General features: G+C 37.7%; 1 protein-coding gene across 1 annotated transcript in view; it reads right to left on the bottom strand.

Annotated features, from left to right (window-relative positions):
• Positions 1 to 3,888: 3,888 nt before the first annotated feature.
• Positions 3,889 to 16,443, bottom strand: part of meis2b (Meis homeobox 2b) — a 34,958-nt gene continuing 22,403 nt past the window's right edge. The window contains exons 9-13 of the mRNA XM_084738067.1: positions 14,098 to 14,174; positions 12,268 to 12,326; positions 11,420 to 11,509; positions 10,018 to 10,115; positions 3,889 to 4,869 (exon numbers count right to left, since the gene is read on the bottom strand). Of these exons, the coding sequence (XP_084594193.1) occupies positions 10,057 to 10,115; positions 11,420 to 11,509; positions 12,268 to 12,326; positions 14,098 to 14,174 (285 nt within the window). The 3' untranslated portion in view covers positions 3,889 to 4,869; positions 10,018 to 10,056. The remainder of the gene's footprint in view (positions 4,870 to 10,017; positions 10,116 to 11,419; positions 11,510 to 12,267; positions 12,327 to 14,097; positions 14,175 to 16,443) is intronic.

The following is a 16,443-nucleotide window of genomic DNA, read 5'->3' on the forward strand; positions in this document are numbered from 1 at the left end:
CATATCTGTAAGTGGTGGACATAATGTTCTATATCTTCAGCATTTGTAATGCTTAATAGCTCCATGCCAAAGTGACAACAGTGCTTGAAAGAGGTATCTGAGTCCTGGGTTGCACAGCACATTATAACTACCATGATTTTAGGCAGTTATAACAACACAGAGATGCTCTGCTTCACTCTCTGCTGCACCTTCTTACCTGACTTTGGAGACTGCCTAATAACAGCCCAGTCTTGTGCCACTGGCTGCTGTAAAGATGTGACGTTGTGTATTTTGGAAAATAAAGTCTTTACATGACTTTGATGATTGCGATTTTTATTTTTTATTTTTTATTTTTTTCTTGTCTTACACTTTACTTGCAGCCAGCAAATACTGCTCATAAATTCTTATTATTGTGTTGTTCTCATCCAATTGTTAATATCCTTATACAGTGCTGTCACTTTGGTGAAAGCTCACAAAGTCATGCTATAGCATATTATTGATTGATTATTGATGAGACATTATTCCATTTTAGAAACTTAGAATTTATAATATCCTGTGATACATTAAAACAGTCTTATATTTCTGTCTTATATAACTGGCTAAAGTTCTGATAGTTATGATGTGATGTGTAAGACAGGATTCACATTTTTCTTTTGTCACTTTGACATGGAACTAAAAAGCATTATGAATGTTGAACTTACATAATATCAAGAACTTATAATACTTTATAAACCTTGTTATAAGTTCTTTTATATGACTATAAACATTTACAAAGAGTTTCAAAAAGCATACAGATGCATTATAATGTGTATTGAGTATGTGTATAAGACGTTATTGACATGACCTTCACAGAAAATGTTACTGATAATTCCTGTTTTATTACTTATTGGCATAGTTTTGGCCATTGGTCTGAAGACTGTTTGACATTTTTACATTTTAGACTGAAAGTTTCTCCCGTATTCTCTCATTCGCTGCCTGTTATATAACAAGCACTCAGTGACTCTGCAGGGAGCTGAAGATGGAGATTTCAGACACTTGGCAAACATGTTTCACAGGAAATATTTTGGGGGGTACAGGTTCATACAACAGGAATTATGACATCTATCTATAAAATACTAATCAATACATTGCATTAACAGAAAGTACTGACCATAGGTCTTTTTTCCCAGCAGACACCTCGACTTGTCCTCATGAATACCAGGAGCCTGAGACTGAGGCAGCTACGTGGAATTCAGCCATCATTAAAATCTATTAAATTATTAAATTAAATTAAAATCTTTTATTGTCCAAGCTGCAGCATGCCCTCCAAGTAATAAATTAGTTTTTGTTTAGTTATTTTGTTGTTTAAAAGAAGTCAAATTTAAATATTGAGTCTACTCTGGAGTTTAACGCCAGGACTACCAGAATTCTATAACGACTAGAATGGCCATATCATTCTGACCGCTCACTAAATGTCATTTTTGTTATCTCATATTTACGTTTACATTTTGGCTCAAAACTAAAGGGCAGTTTTAGCTTTAAAAAAAAAAAAAAGAAAAGAAAAAGTTGCTAGGCAACAGTGATGAGCATCTTCAACAGCAGGAATAAAATGATACTGTGGTTACAAGTCAATATAGTCAATATGATGGCTGTTCAAGGTAGAAATGGCCAGAATGCTTGTATTTTGTGATTTTAATAAAATAACAATGTTAAAATAAAATATGCACACGTTTAGGAAAAGTCATAGTCCTACAGTTACATTGGATTTTATTTTTAAAGTTACTACATTGCAAAATGTAACAGTCAAAATGACTTCGTGGATCGAGTTTTAAGACCTTATTGTACAATATTGCGGGTTTTTTTGTGTGATTTTTTTTAAGTTTCTCTATTTATCTGTTCTGCTGTACCACATATATTTCCCCCTGGATCGAATTATCTTTTCTTATCTTGACATTAGAATATCCCTTTAATATCACAAATTACAGCTGTGATAAGGAGTGTAATGTATTTGAATTGTTGATATTCCTGATGTATTTGAGGCTGAATTATTCGATAGCCTACATGTGTGGTGTGTTGTTGTTGTGTTGGAGGGTTGTGAGTTTGTGCATGATGTGCTGCAGCTCTGTGACTGCGGGAGCTCTGACCCATATTTCATAGAGACACGCGCGCGTTTCCGGCAGCCTTCAGAACGCATTTATCTCCTCTTGCACCGCGCAGAGCTCAATGAATGAATTAGGCCTGTTAGAGAGCGCTCTGTGCGCTGCAAGAGAACCAACGAGAGAAAATCACTCCGTTTTCATCGCTGTTTGTCCTGTGAGCCGCGGTTTCTTCTGCAGTTTCCCTTTGTGCTGCGCACAATAAGATGAAGGTTATTTGCCAAAGAATCTGACCTGTGAACGGTGTTTTGTCCGCTGAGAATGTGATGCAAAGAAGGAAAATGAGAGGAAGCTGCAGACTTCTGCTGTTTTGCAATTTAATAATGAACTGGGAAATCGTTTGGAAGATAGCGCAGTGCGCAGGTAAAATCCAGCCCAGTAATGTTAGTTTCGTTAAAACTGCAGATGATTCCGTGGTCTTGCTGAGGCTGTATTCGATTGCCTGAGGTTAAATTTCGTATTTCCCCACTCTGAAAATAGTTGTATAATAACAATAATTACGAGCCTCTATATTCTTATTATTTTTCTATATTTTACGTCTGAAGAAATGAAGTGGAACGAGCTCAAACAGACACCCCGGAGGCCCGGTGGTTCCTCACCAGGCCCGCAGCTCAGACCAGTCTGGCCCTAAACATTATGTCCTTTCAGCGATAATTCTATTTAGGGCAGTAATCCATAGTTTACTACAAATGTCCAAATAAATAAATTAATTAATACATAAACATATGAATACGGCTTAAATGTATATACGGTAAATACGGCTTTTATTTTAGGACAGCGACAGCGCCCATTATTAACAGTCATCCTCTAGAAATGTCCGATTCAACAAAGTATATTATAATAATAACAATAATATTTTAGTAATAATGATAATAATAATAATAATAATAATAATAATAATAATAATAACAGGATAGATTTCGAGGTGAAAATCTTTCGGGTTTGATCATTGTGTGGATTGTCGAAGATGAAAATGAATATTTATCAATAATGATAAAGGTGCATTTAGGCCTGTGCAGCTCTGTGACAGTGTGCTGCTGCTCGTCAATACAAACCACAGAGGATCGTTACAGCATGACAGTGATAAATGAGCACTTCGCCGCCTTCATTTATTCATTTATTTATTTATTATTTCTGTTTTTAGCATATTTATTTTCTCCTGCCATGCAAACGGAGAGAAGATCCCCTGAAAAAAAATATTATGCGAACTGACACTGAAAACGAAGGAATTTATTCCAAATGAACAAATATATTTTTTTTAATTTGTTTTGTTTTGTTTGTTAGGGTTCTGCGAACGGTTTGTGAGAAAAAGAAACTGAACGACGGAACTGTAAAATGGAAAAATAAATGATGAAAAGTAATAAGGAGTGATAAGTGATAAGGAGTAAGCTTTAGGGGAAAAATGTTTTTCCACACTTCCACACTTTTTTTTATACAACTTATTCTCTCTCACACAGACACACATACACTGACACACACAGAACATATGTAAAAACAACAAGTAGTGGTGTAAAAGCTGCTCTCCACCGCTGTTTCTCTCTGGTTTGGCTGAATTCGGCGGCGGCTCATCCATCATCTCTGTCACCATCAATCGAATAACGCGAGACAACTGCAATCCCGTCTCATATCGAACCGGAGCAGCTACGTGACCTGCTGCACCAACTACAGCTGCTGCTGCTCACAGCGCTGCCTCCACCCGCATACACCGACCTCTCTCCTCCAGCATGGAAAGAACCAAACACAAACACTCAACTCAGCCGTTCACACACTCCTCTGCATCCTTCATCAAGTCTTTATTTTGGTTTTTAGTGCAGACTTTTCTTCTCTGTGTTTTTGGTGCTTTATAAAATTATTTCAAACATTGCCGAAAAAAACGGAATTCAGTCGAGTCTGTTGAGTTTCACACAGGTGGAGTAAAAACAGGAGAAAGAGATGCAGTGCGTGGAGAACAGAAACAGAGAAAAGCTTCAGTAAAAATCTGCTTTTTTAGTTTAGAATTTAAAAAACAAAGATGAGTGTGTGAAGCTCACTCTAACGGCTAGTGACCACAAGCGCAAACATGAGAGAAAGAAAGAGCACAAATCTATACAGCACGACAATTCAAAAAACATATTCCACAGTGTTTCTGTGTGTGTGTGTGTGTGTGTGTGTGTGTGTGTGTGTGTGTGTGTGTGTGTGTAAGTGTGTCTGTGTAAGTGTGTGTGTGTGTGTGTGTTCTCTGTACAGTCTCATTCGGAGGGGGCGGGCAGATTTTTTTTTCTTGACTTAAAAAAAATTGAATAAGAAGAAAAAGAGAAAAGTCTTTGTCCCCGCCGCTCCGCCGCTGTATAAAAATAAATAAATAATTTAAAGGAGGAGGAGGAGGAGGAGGTGTGTGTGTTTGTGTGTTTGTTTGTGTGTGTCACACTGCTGCTCTTCATCATGAAGTCCGTATTCTTCATCCCTTTGCGTGCAGCCGTCACGCTCCTCCGCCCGCACAGAGTCTCTGCTCAGCTTAGAAGTCAGTTCGTCGGCGGCCTCTGGTGCAGAGGTTTAAACGTTTCCATGGTGATACCCTCTTACACGCAGACGTGCACGCACGCACGCACGCACGCGCGCGCACCGTGTTGGTTCTGGCAGGTGAGGTGGGAGTGGTCGGGTCGGGTCAGGTGGGTGTACTGTTCAGGTGGGTGTTGACGTGGGCGGCTCCAGAGGCAGCCCCGGTACTGAGCTCCACATCCGGATGGAAGAAGATCCCTGAGCCAACCATGGAGGCCTGGAGACACAAAGGACAGAGACACAAGGTTAGGACACATGAGTCCAACCATGGAGACTTGGAGACACAGAGGACAGAGACACAAGGTTAGGACATATGAGTCCAACCATGGAGACTTGGAGAGGCTGTTGACTGACTCACCCCAAAAATCAAAAATTCAGATTTTGCCTTACCTGTGGTGCTACCCATCTAGATTATTTCTGAGTGAGCTGCAGAGTTTTGGAGATATCAGCTGCAGAGATGTCTGCCCTCTCTCCAGTACAATGGAATTAAATGGGGCTCAGCTTGTGGTGCTCAACACATCAAAAAATACATTTGAAAAACTGAAAAGCAGTGTTTTTTTTGTTTGTTAGTTTGTTTGTTTTTTAAATTGTAATGCGATTACTCACGGGCCGTGTTGTAAGCAGCTTCATGTAGGAACTACTTTTTTTCTGCAGTAGAATTTACCAGAACTTACTTTTCAACTAGAAAGAAAGTAGTTCCTATATGAAACTGCTGTGGATTATCTCAAGTAACCAGGTCATGAGTTTTGGAAAGAGACAGTGATTTACTTTGATGCTTTGAGCAGCACAAGCTGAGCACAATTCATTATGACTGATATCTCCAAAACTGTTAATCACACCAAAAAAATGTAGTTAGTTAAAATAGCACTACAGGCTGGGGAAGAGTATGTATTTTGAGGTGAACTGTCCCTTTAAACATTCAGAGTGTACATATCTTAAATATGTTTGCATCTGAAAGTTATACTTTGAATGACATTAATTAAATCAGGTAAAATATTTCACTGTTTAAAATAGCTGTTTTGCAGTAGTTTGGTTGGTCTAACTAATTTACTTGGCTTTGATCAAATTCATTTACCAGTGTAATTTTATTATTGTAAAATTAGTTGGACTAATCCTACTAAATTAAGTCACACCCCACTGTATAAATAAGTTGAATCAACCCTAATAAATGAAGTTGATCCAACCCAAGTGCATTGAAGCAAAAGAAAAAAAAGGACATTTAATCATGAGAAAATACTTTCCATGATTTAATTAAGCTCATTCAGAGTTATTTTTCTGTGAATTCCACTCTTCGTTAATATAGAAATTAATGTTGTGGGATGGTGTTTTTTTTCCTATTTTTGAATAACTTTAGTGGCCTGAGAGGAAAGTATGAAATGAGAAACATAATTTTGTGCAGCAGAAATGTTTCCTATCTTCTCAAGACCCTCATATCTTGCAACCCCAACTTTGGAAACCACACAGTAAAGAGAATTTAAAGTCAATCTTGCCTTTTTAACCCCTTTTGAGACAGAGTTAATACAAACAAACTAAAAGACCATTTCAATTTTTGATTGTCTGAATCGAAGAATATTTCAGTGTTGTTTTTCGGCCGTTTCATGACAAACTCTGAAAGGAGACAGTTCACCCAAAAATCAAAAACACATATTTGACCTCTTACTTGTTATGTTATTTATCCGTCTGCCTTCTCAATAATATAGTGGAACTAGATGACACTTGTGATGCTAAAGAGCCAAAAAATACATTTAAAAACTCAACAGCAATGTTACTTTCCAAACAACATGACCCGGTTACTCAAAATATTCCACACACCTTGTTGTGAGCTGATTCATAAAGGAACTATATTCTTTCTACCTAATTACACCCACAAACTCTTCCACATCATGGACGAGTGGTTCCAGCTCAGCCGAGGTGGACATCATTAATGTTTAAATCCTGTACAGTCACGAACACAAGCCTCTCGTCCATGAGTAGATGTATGCTTCCTTCTGTGTAGAAAATGCTGTAGATCCATTATATTGGAGACAAGGTGGACATCTCTCAATATATAGGTTTGATTCAGAGGTGGACTGTCCCTTTAAAAGTTTTTCATGAAATGACTCCTAAAACTCTGAAATAGTCTTCTATCCAGCCAATCAAAAATTGAAATGTTGCTTGATTTTATTGCATTAACTTGTCTAAAAAAAAAACAAACAGATTTCTTCAGGTGAATAGTCCATTTAAGTCATGATATTTTGTACAATACAGAAGAAAACGGGACACCTTTAACAAAAAACACACTATCTACAGTTTTTCCCCCTATATATTTTTGAATGCACAGTGTGAAGAGCATCTATAAATCTTAAGTGTTTGATAAGCCAGATCAATGATTCAGGGATATTTTTGTTTCATATGTGATTGTCATTAATACAAGTCATGCTGCAGAATGATATCAAACAATTCAAACTAAAAACCCCCAGAAGTTCAACTTCACTCCCAGAATTCTTTGTTTTCATAATATGTTAACTTTATTTGAGTGGAATGAAGCATTTCAAGAAGTCATTTATCATCTATTAGATTCCACCAGTGGGTTCATTAAAACATTTTATTACATGGCTTTGTTACATACTCGATTCTGATTGGTCAATTGTGGCATTCTAAGGTTTGTTACTTCTGTACAACCAACCTTTGTTATGAAGAACAGAACATTGCTATGGACACAGTTTTGATCAGTGACTCTGGAGGAGCAATAAAATCATTGTTAAATCACTAAAATCATTTTACAGTTAATATTTTGTGTCAAACTATTGATTTTGTCTTGATATAGAACCATGTAAAAACCAGAAAAATGTACAGTGAGCAGGTCGTTATTGTGAAATAATAAACCCCCTCAGGTTCATTCAAGACGTCTCTGCTTTACGTTGGGGTCCTGCATCATCCTGTAAGGGTTTATTACACAATAACAACCTGCTCATTGTACATTATACATGTCCTCCCCAAGAACACTGTTGACCTTTTTTGCATAATATAGAAGTAAATAAAGTGTTGCAATTAAATCCACTGAGTAGGCAGCAGGCTGATCACAAAGCTAAGTCTAGCTGATAATTTAGAATCTACTAGATTATTTTATTATCTGCCAATTATTTACAATAAACAGATGCAAAAAAATTAATAATCTGAGAAAAAGATGATCTTGATTCCTCTTTCATCATATTGCACTTGAAATGCACTCTTCTACATATTCTCTGACAAACGTAAAGTTAGGATGTGCTGTATATAATACAGCATGTGACTGTGTAGCAAAGAGGAGAGTAAAATACTGCGTATTTAGTCATGTATTCCACAGTGGTTAAATGTTATGGCTCGGGCTTTATCGTCCATGGAAAACCCTCATATTACTGCAAACATGGCTGCAGTCCTGGGGAGATTTACTGCCGCAGTCAGCATACGCTCTCGCCACAGATCAAATTAGGGGAAGCAAAAACAGCCGGCTGGACTGAGCTATTACTGTAACTAGTCAATGATCATTCAATGAGAAATAATTAGATTAAATACTCTCCAAAAATATATAGGCAGCATTTATTCAGGTTGAGAGCTGATGTCTCTATGCACATCTAGATGTTTTTTTTTGTTTTTTTTTAGATGAAGCATCACTATGTGCTCTTTGAACTTCATTAGCAAAGCCGGGGGAATTATCAGACAGCGAAGAGGGGGCTGTGTTGGCGAAAATTGGCCCCGGTGAAAAAAAATGAAGCAAATGTAGCTCCTATTTACATATAAAGAGCTCTATTAATCAAGGTAAGTGTCATTACAGCGTGGCTCATTGAGCAGTGGAGAGTGGGTGTTAAATAAAATTCTCTGTGCTAGGGTGCCTCCGGCAGGCGATACGTCTTGATTTGAGAACTGTCAGCGGTGGTGGGAGCTGATAGAGGCTGGAGGAGGAGGAGGAGGAGGAGGAGAAGGAGGAGGAGGAGGAGGTGGAAGAGGGGGAGTATTACCCCGATTCTTAATCAGATTGCTGAGAGTGGAGAGATGGAGGAAAAGAAAAATGGAGGAAGAGGGGAATAGAGTGATGGAGAGGTGAGAGGAAGTGGTGTGGAGAGCAATAGAGAGGAATTTGTTTCCCATACACTGTTTTTATTCAGCTCACCCAAACAGACAGACAGACAGATCTCTTCATATTATTATGTGTATTATTATTATTTTGTTTGTCTTTGAGTCAAAGTTGAACAAAGCTGACTATAAAATAATTTTATAGACCAGTTCGGATAATCTCAGCTTTATTCCAAATTGCTAAAAATATCACATTTATGTTTGGGAATTACCAAAATGCAGTGTTGTATGAACTATGAACATGATTTATGGCTCATAGTTGTGGTATAGAGGAACTTTAGTGTGTCTTATCTCAGACAGATTCTCATCTATGTGAGACTTACAGGAAACTTACACATTATTAATTCATATTTTTTGGTAAAACTTTATATGAAGCCCATGTCTATAATGCATCGTAATGCATTATAAACTTACTTATAATATATTATTCTGACTGTACAGCTATGCATTATTATAGTTATAAGAATGCAGAAATATTCATAGTGCTTCATAACAATAAACATTACACTTGGCCATGTCTATATTGCATTATAATGCAAAACAAACATACTTATAATGTGTAATACTGAGTTAATAGCAATTATAATTATTGTTAAGTTATAGTTATAGTTTCTTAATATTCATAGTGCTTTATAACAATAATTGTAACACTGATGGCCATGTCTATAATGTGTTATACTCCATTATAAACATACTAACTAATGCTGATAACTAAATGTAACACATTATAAAGCATTTTCTGATTACTTAAAAAGTCAAGTATCATAATACTTCTAATTGCTGGTCACTCACAGACATTTTTTGCATGAATCATAGTGTATTATACTTCTCATAGCTGTAATACATTAGAACCATTTTACTGTTATAATGCATTATAATGAGCCTATTCACATGGGCATCATTATGTGTTATAAATGCTGTTAAAAACTAGTATGTGAGTTCTTATAGCTATAATGATACATTGCTGTAAGCGCAGTACAATGTATTATATGCTTTTTTATTGTTATAAAGCAATATGAATATTTGAGTGCTTTTAACTATAACTTTATAATGATATAACCACAGTAGCAATCAGTTTCTTGCATTAACATGAAAATCACTCCAGCAAGCATCCAGTGTCACAGAGTGTATTTTCCAGTCTAACTGCACTGGTAAGGATGGGGAGGAGAAGAGTCGAAATATGAGTGAAAGTAGTGGAGGGGGAGTGAGATGGGGCAATCCTGAAAATGGTTCTTTGTTATAAATGAGGAGAGACAAAGACTGCAATACTTACTTCACCCTGTTTTTCCAGGCTTGCCTCAGTGGAGTGGATTTACATGTAGTGCCACTGCCCATCCATGCCCATGTTCATACCCATGCCACCCATCGGCCCTGAAACACAAGACAACAAGATGACAGACCGTTCAGAACATAGAACAACTGCTTTACAGCTGCTAACTGGCTCACACAAATAACCTCTTATGGCTTGAATATACTTCATGCCTTAATATTAGCTTCTTTCTTCAGACTAATATTACTTAGGATTTTTTACTGGGAAGCTTGTTTTTGCCTCCAGAGAAATCATCTGTACTTTGTGCTACTTTTTAATTCTTTTCAAACAATTCTTTTTTAATGTCTTGCACAAATGAACTCTATCATCAGTCTCTGTAACACTTTGTAATATTGGACAATTCTGCAAAAAACCCCAATGAATTCTTCGGATGAATGCTTTCTGTATATCCAGGATCAACTCACTGCGCTCTCAGTACTGTCACAGTAACACAATTGTGGTTCGGGTTCATAAAAACACAGATATTAGAGGTGCTGTAAGCAGTTCTGGAGAAACATAGTTGATTGTTAGGTTTCATTTCTACATCATCAAATACCAATGCTTTGGGTTGGTGGCTTGGCCTGTCCAACAATTTAAAACCAATGTCTCTTTCCAAAACTCATGACCTCATGAATCTACATGAACTACTTTAGAATCTACCAGACGGTACAGGGGTCTGCAACCTTTACAATCAAAAGAGCAATGTTTGACCAAAACAAGAGAAAAGATAATCTGTCTGGAGCCACAACTATTAGACTCTCTCTTTTCCCTGAGGATTACTTTTTAAAATTTGGCATCCATAGCTAGCTTATGGAGACTCAAGACCAGCCACTTTTAAATTTTAGTTGGCAAAATATTTTTTGGTGCATAGGCTATATATTTTTACATTTACAGAACATAAGAATCAATTTACACTGTAAAAGATATCTGAGACAACTCAACATTTCAAGGCAAGGTACTGTGATAGATTTTTTTAGATTTGAGCCCAACTTTAACTCTTGACCTTTAAAAAAAACATTAAAAAGTTTTGCCAACCTACAGTCTTTAATTTGCTTTTCTATTTTAGAAAAAAAAAAAGGAATCTTTGAGTTTTAGAAACTCAAAAAATGTATTTCAACAATTGGTCACAGTCAGCTGTCAACCTGATTTGTCATTATTTTGGTGCCTTAATGGTTTTAATTGAAAAAATAAAAATTTTAAGCATATAGTACATAGCAGAAGAGATGTTACTGGATGTACAGAGAAGAGGACTTAAAACTTATTTTGTAATTGTGAGAAACTCAGCCAATCACAAGCAGAAAATGATCAGTCACACTGTAAAGATTTCTCCCTTGATGGTTTGATAAATGTGTGTGAGATGTCTTACCTCCAGGTCGGAGACCCATGTGCTGCTGCCCATCAAGAACAAAGCCTCCCATTGGCTGGCCATCTGGACTGTAAGCTGTACCCTGACTTACTGCAAGAGAAGAGGAAAAACACGATTGTCAGTTCTACAATCACTCTGCTTCAAAGCCAAACACGCTGCACACAGAGACACCTCCTCATTCATCACCTCCTTCATGCAATCCATTCTCCAAAAGTCTTTGGTCTGGCTCCTCTGGACATAATCTGTCTCACTGTTTATACTGTCTTTAAGTCATCTCCTCCAATCTCAAGTTCCAGTGGATTTATCACTGAGACACCACAGTTTGCGTTTGGGTTGACCTGACCAGTCTATTGAATGGAAGGAAGTATTAGTCAGTCCCTTCAGGAAGTTGTGATGTTGCGATTGTGACAATTAACGCAAATTCAACCAACCTCTGTAACCTCTGTGTGACCTTGCAATTTTGTCCGATCACTGCAATTTTTCCGCAAATTTGACCAATCATTGTAGCATCCCTTGAGTTGCACCAATCATAACAATCCCCCATGCATTTTTTTTTTTTCATTTACAAATAAAGTTAGAAAGAGCCTTTTTGGTTTTGGTTTGGCTTTCAGCTTTAATTTCAACTTCTTTTTTTTTTTTTGGGGGGGGGGGGGGGCGGGGTCACTTGACTCTGTTTCTTGCAAAAAATGCCTAAAAACATCTCAACATACGTCACAATTTTTTAGAAGAGCTGCTGTGTGAAATCAAGTACTTCAGGCTGCAACAATCCCAAAAAAGCAAAATCATGTTGGGACTTTAGTAGTGTACTGGTATTAGTACAATGAGCAGTGAATGAAGTGCAGCCATACCTGCTCTGTTAGACTGGTCAATCATTGGTTGGACTATTCGCCTCCTTGCATTGATAAACCTGCAGAAGAAAAGAAAAAGAACAAGGTCCTGTCAAGTCTGATGAACATAAAAAGCATCAAGGTTTTGAAATCAGTCCATTTTCATGTTTGTCATTCTTGATCTTGGAACATGTGAAATGAAATCTTGTACACACAAGGCTCAGTTTCACATTTTTTACCAGGCCTTTGACAGTGTGCTGCAGCATGAAGACCATGAGAAAAAGTCAAAAGCTCTGGGAAACATTAGTAAGCTATTAAGTAAAGTTTAGAGTAGTACACAGACTTCAAAAGTCTTAAATCCATGTTGTGCAGATCATGTTAACAGGAATCAACTTAATCATTTGTAAAAAAAAAAAAAAAAAAAAAAAAAAAGCAGTGAAAACAGAGATCTTTACCCTTCTAAAAATGCTATGAAGAAAAATATGAGACAGTCTTTTCCTTTTAAGATGTGTGTCTTTGTCCTGTCTTGCCCTGTCCCTAACTTGTCTACTTGTATTTATTTAAAGAGAATGATGTCCCATTCATCATCTAAAATATCCAGCATTTACAAAAACCACCAATTTCATTTGGCAGCTTTTGAAGAAGTGGAACCCCACTGTGTGTCTCCAGGGATCCAAAGAGTAATATTCCTATTGACATAATCTGGGGCATTAGGAGAAAGTCACATAGCTTAAAAAAATCTATTGATTTGGGTTTAGCCCTGTAGCCTGAGGCTGTGATGAGGCTAACTGCTTTGCCAATGTTTTGCCATTGATACATGCAGCAAACAGACAGCAGGGTGAGTTTGCATGCTTTGATATTTGTGTTGGATAGAGCCGCGACTAAAGCCTGTGGTCGTCTTTACTCGTGGATTAGAGGTGGGCGGCCGTGTAATTAGGTCTGTTTGAAACCTGATACACTTAAGAGCAACTCTTTGGTGGATTTTAAGAGGGGGATTAGAGCACCGAAGCAATATCATCTCAATTAATCCAAACTTGAACCTATGACATGCAGGACTGTATCGTCTGAAACCAAATCCAGAATATGTGACTGTTTGATTGGACCTGTCTCGAGCTAAGCTGTCTACAAAGGCAGCTCGGCCTGAACACGCTTTAATCCATCATGTCATACATGTAAAATGAGGCTGTGAGGAAGAGGTGGGATATCTCGTCTTTAACCCCTGAACCCTCAGCTGTTTATCACACTTTTCATTCTCTTATTCACAGATCTATTAGTCACCACATGTCTAAGCCATGCATGCCATTTCTTATTATATATATTGTTATATTCAGAATAAGGCAGACACATTTTAAATGTTAAATGCCTTTGTTTTCTATAACTAGTGCAAGATTATATATTTTTTCCTAGAAACTTTTTAGGAATTACTGGCTTGTGCAATGAAGTGTTACCAACAGTTACGATTTGTGTATGTCTGTAACTACTGAGAACTATTTTACTGTCAAAAAAGTATAGTAAAAGTAAAGTGCCATGGATGTAGTGACACCAAACACAAGAAAAGGATAAATTTCATGATAAGTTAAGGAGCACATCAGAGATCTAAGAATTTTGAATAGCTGTTTGGACAGTGAAAAGTCACAATAACACCAGCAGCATGTGTGTTCTAGTTTGACTAAATGAAGAGAATAGAATATGTACTTTAAAACCAAGACAAGTCACATCTATTTATAAAATGCATTAAATTCATTTCAAGAGCAAAGACACAACTTGTGCGTGCATGTGTGAGCAGATGTGAGAGCAGTCAGATGTTATGTGACAATGCACATGTCCAGATGTGGCTTTAGAGCAACTCACCAGTTGTTCACTTGAAGTATGGTGAGACCTGTGTCTTGTGCTAGCTGCTTTTTCTGTTCCTCTGAGGGGTACGGGTGCTGTGAGTGACAAAAGGATGAAGAATATTCAATGAATAAGAAGAAATAAATGTGAAGACCTCAGCCAGGAACAGCTTGCATTCATTTAGGGGCCTCAGCATACAGAGCCGGGTTAACCTTAAGTGCAGGCTCTTGCACTTGTGTAATCACATTCTCTGCCAGTCTCTGCCATACTCAGTCATTCCTGGAAGTGAGTGCACAAGTCTAGTGTGGAAAAATCAAGGCTGACCACAGTTTGGCCCCTGAACACTTCAGGCTAAAAGCGCGTGCCATTGTGTGACAGTATTTGACATTATTTGACATTGCTTGACAAACGATCGGGTGGGATATAAACAGGCACAATGGTGGCTTTTGTCTGGGGCCCCGATAAGGCTAGGACCCCCGTCACCCCCAACCCCTCCCCACCCCGCTTCATCTCCCTGTCCTCCAGCCCTGGTCCCTCCACTGGCTCTGTGTGTGTGTGTGTGTGTGTGTGTGAGAGTGACAGTGGGAGGAGGGCGGCAGATGGCAGACAGAGGTGACCCATGTACTGAGAGCAGGGTTGCGGGCCAGTCCCATTCTGCTGCTGTCAGGCCAGCAGCCGCCTCCTGTGGTCATCAGTGAAGGATGAGCTTCCAAACACTTCATTTTTAAGCTGCCTTTCAGGCTAAGTGCACACACACACATACATATGTATATCCACGTGCATATACAGACACTCATAAATGTGCATGCAAACACATGCATGCAAAAGTTGATACACAGATGCAAGCACATGCACTACTATACAGTATGCAACAATGTGTAACACTTATATATGTACACACATATACATGTGCACACAAACATTCAAATACAACACAAATAAAAGAGGCAAAACAACGCTGGTGAAAGCAGGTCCAAAAATTGTGTGGTGTGTACAAAAAAATCCACAAATGATGATATGGACACACACACACACACACACAGATCAGCAGTGACTACAAGCGGCCCCCCTCCACAAGCTTGGTGGCTGACAGTCAAGTGATAGATTACTCTAGGCTCCACCCTGAAATCAAAGCTCCAAAACACAAAAAGAAAAAAAAAAAACAACTCGGCTGTCGCTCTGAAGCCAGTGACATAATGTCCACCGGAGGGAGACTTGCTTTGATTCAATAACAAGTAAAACCATTTATAGACCCATTGTTTACAGAACACAATTTGAAATCCCTCAATGCAAAGATCAATGATAATAAGAAACACTAAAATTGCACAATATAACATTTAAAGAACTCTTAACCTTACACCTTCTATCTAAATTAATCATTTTGTATTTTCTGTCATATTTTATTAGTTTTTCATCAACCCTGTTGAACCCTTACTCTACCTGAATTCCAAAGGGTTATGAAATACACGTCTTGACTACCAATTCAAGTCAAGCCGGGTTTATTTATACAGCACCAAATCATAGCAGCAGTTATCTCAGAGCACTTTTCTTATAGAGCAGATCTAGATCGCACTCTTTATAATATTGATTACAGAGACCCAACATTTCCCACCATGAGAAAGCACTGAGGAAACAGGAGCAATGAAAAACTAAAACTATCTGTAAATCTGCTCAGAAATTGTATGTAAAAGATACACATTGCCTCATCAGTATGAAAGTAATCAAGTGAGTATTGTTTGTAGATTAATGGTTACAACACAGGGTATGGTGAGTACAACTGGGTTGGGGTGAAGATAGAGCCCTCAAAAATAAATAAATAAACAGACTGGAAAGACTGCTCAATGTAAGTGCAGATCTCAGAAATTTGATGCATATATATGCATATTTATGCTACAGATTTTTTAAGGATACACAAGGCTATTCAGAAATGCCATCAGTTGGTGTGAGCGACTGATGAGGCAATAAGTATCTTTGTCTTATAGACATTTGTAGGGAGTTTTTCCTCGCCACTGTTGCCTGGTGCTCGCTCATGGTGGGAAGGGTTAGGTCTCTGTAAATAATATTGTAAAGAGTAGGGTTATACCATACATGGAGAGTACTAGTAGTAGTATTTGACTATGTAAATATATTTGACTTGAATTGAAATTCATTCATTGGACTGGACATAGCAGAAAGTGCAAGTTCTGCTTATTCTACTAGAATATACACAATCCTTAAAATACTGTGCAAGACTGGATTCTAAACCTGCTGCAGGATCAAAACAATGAAACAAGGAACCTTGATTATGGGGCATTTTTACATAATTAATTTGTAGGTACATAACATGTAATTAAATTTTTTATCTTAATTGAGAAAACTTTATTT

Source organism: Lutjanus erythropterus, chromosome 15 (assembly GCF_056507025.1).
Source record: "Lutjanus erythropterus isolate fLutEry1 chromosome 15, fLutEry1.hap2, whole genome shotgun sequence".
Taxonomy (NCBI): domain Eukaryota; kingdom Metazoa; phylum Chordata; class Actinopteri; order Lutjaniformes; family Lutjanidae; genus Lutjanus; species Lutjanus erythropterus.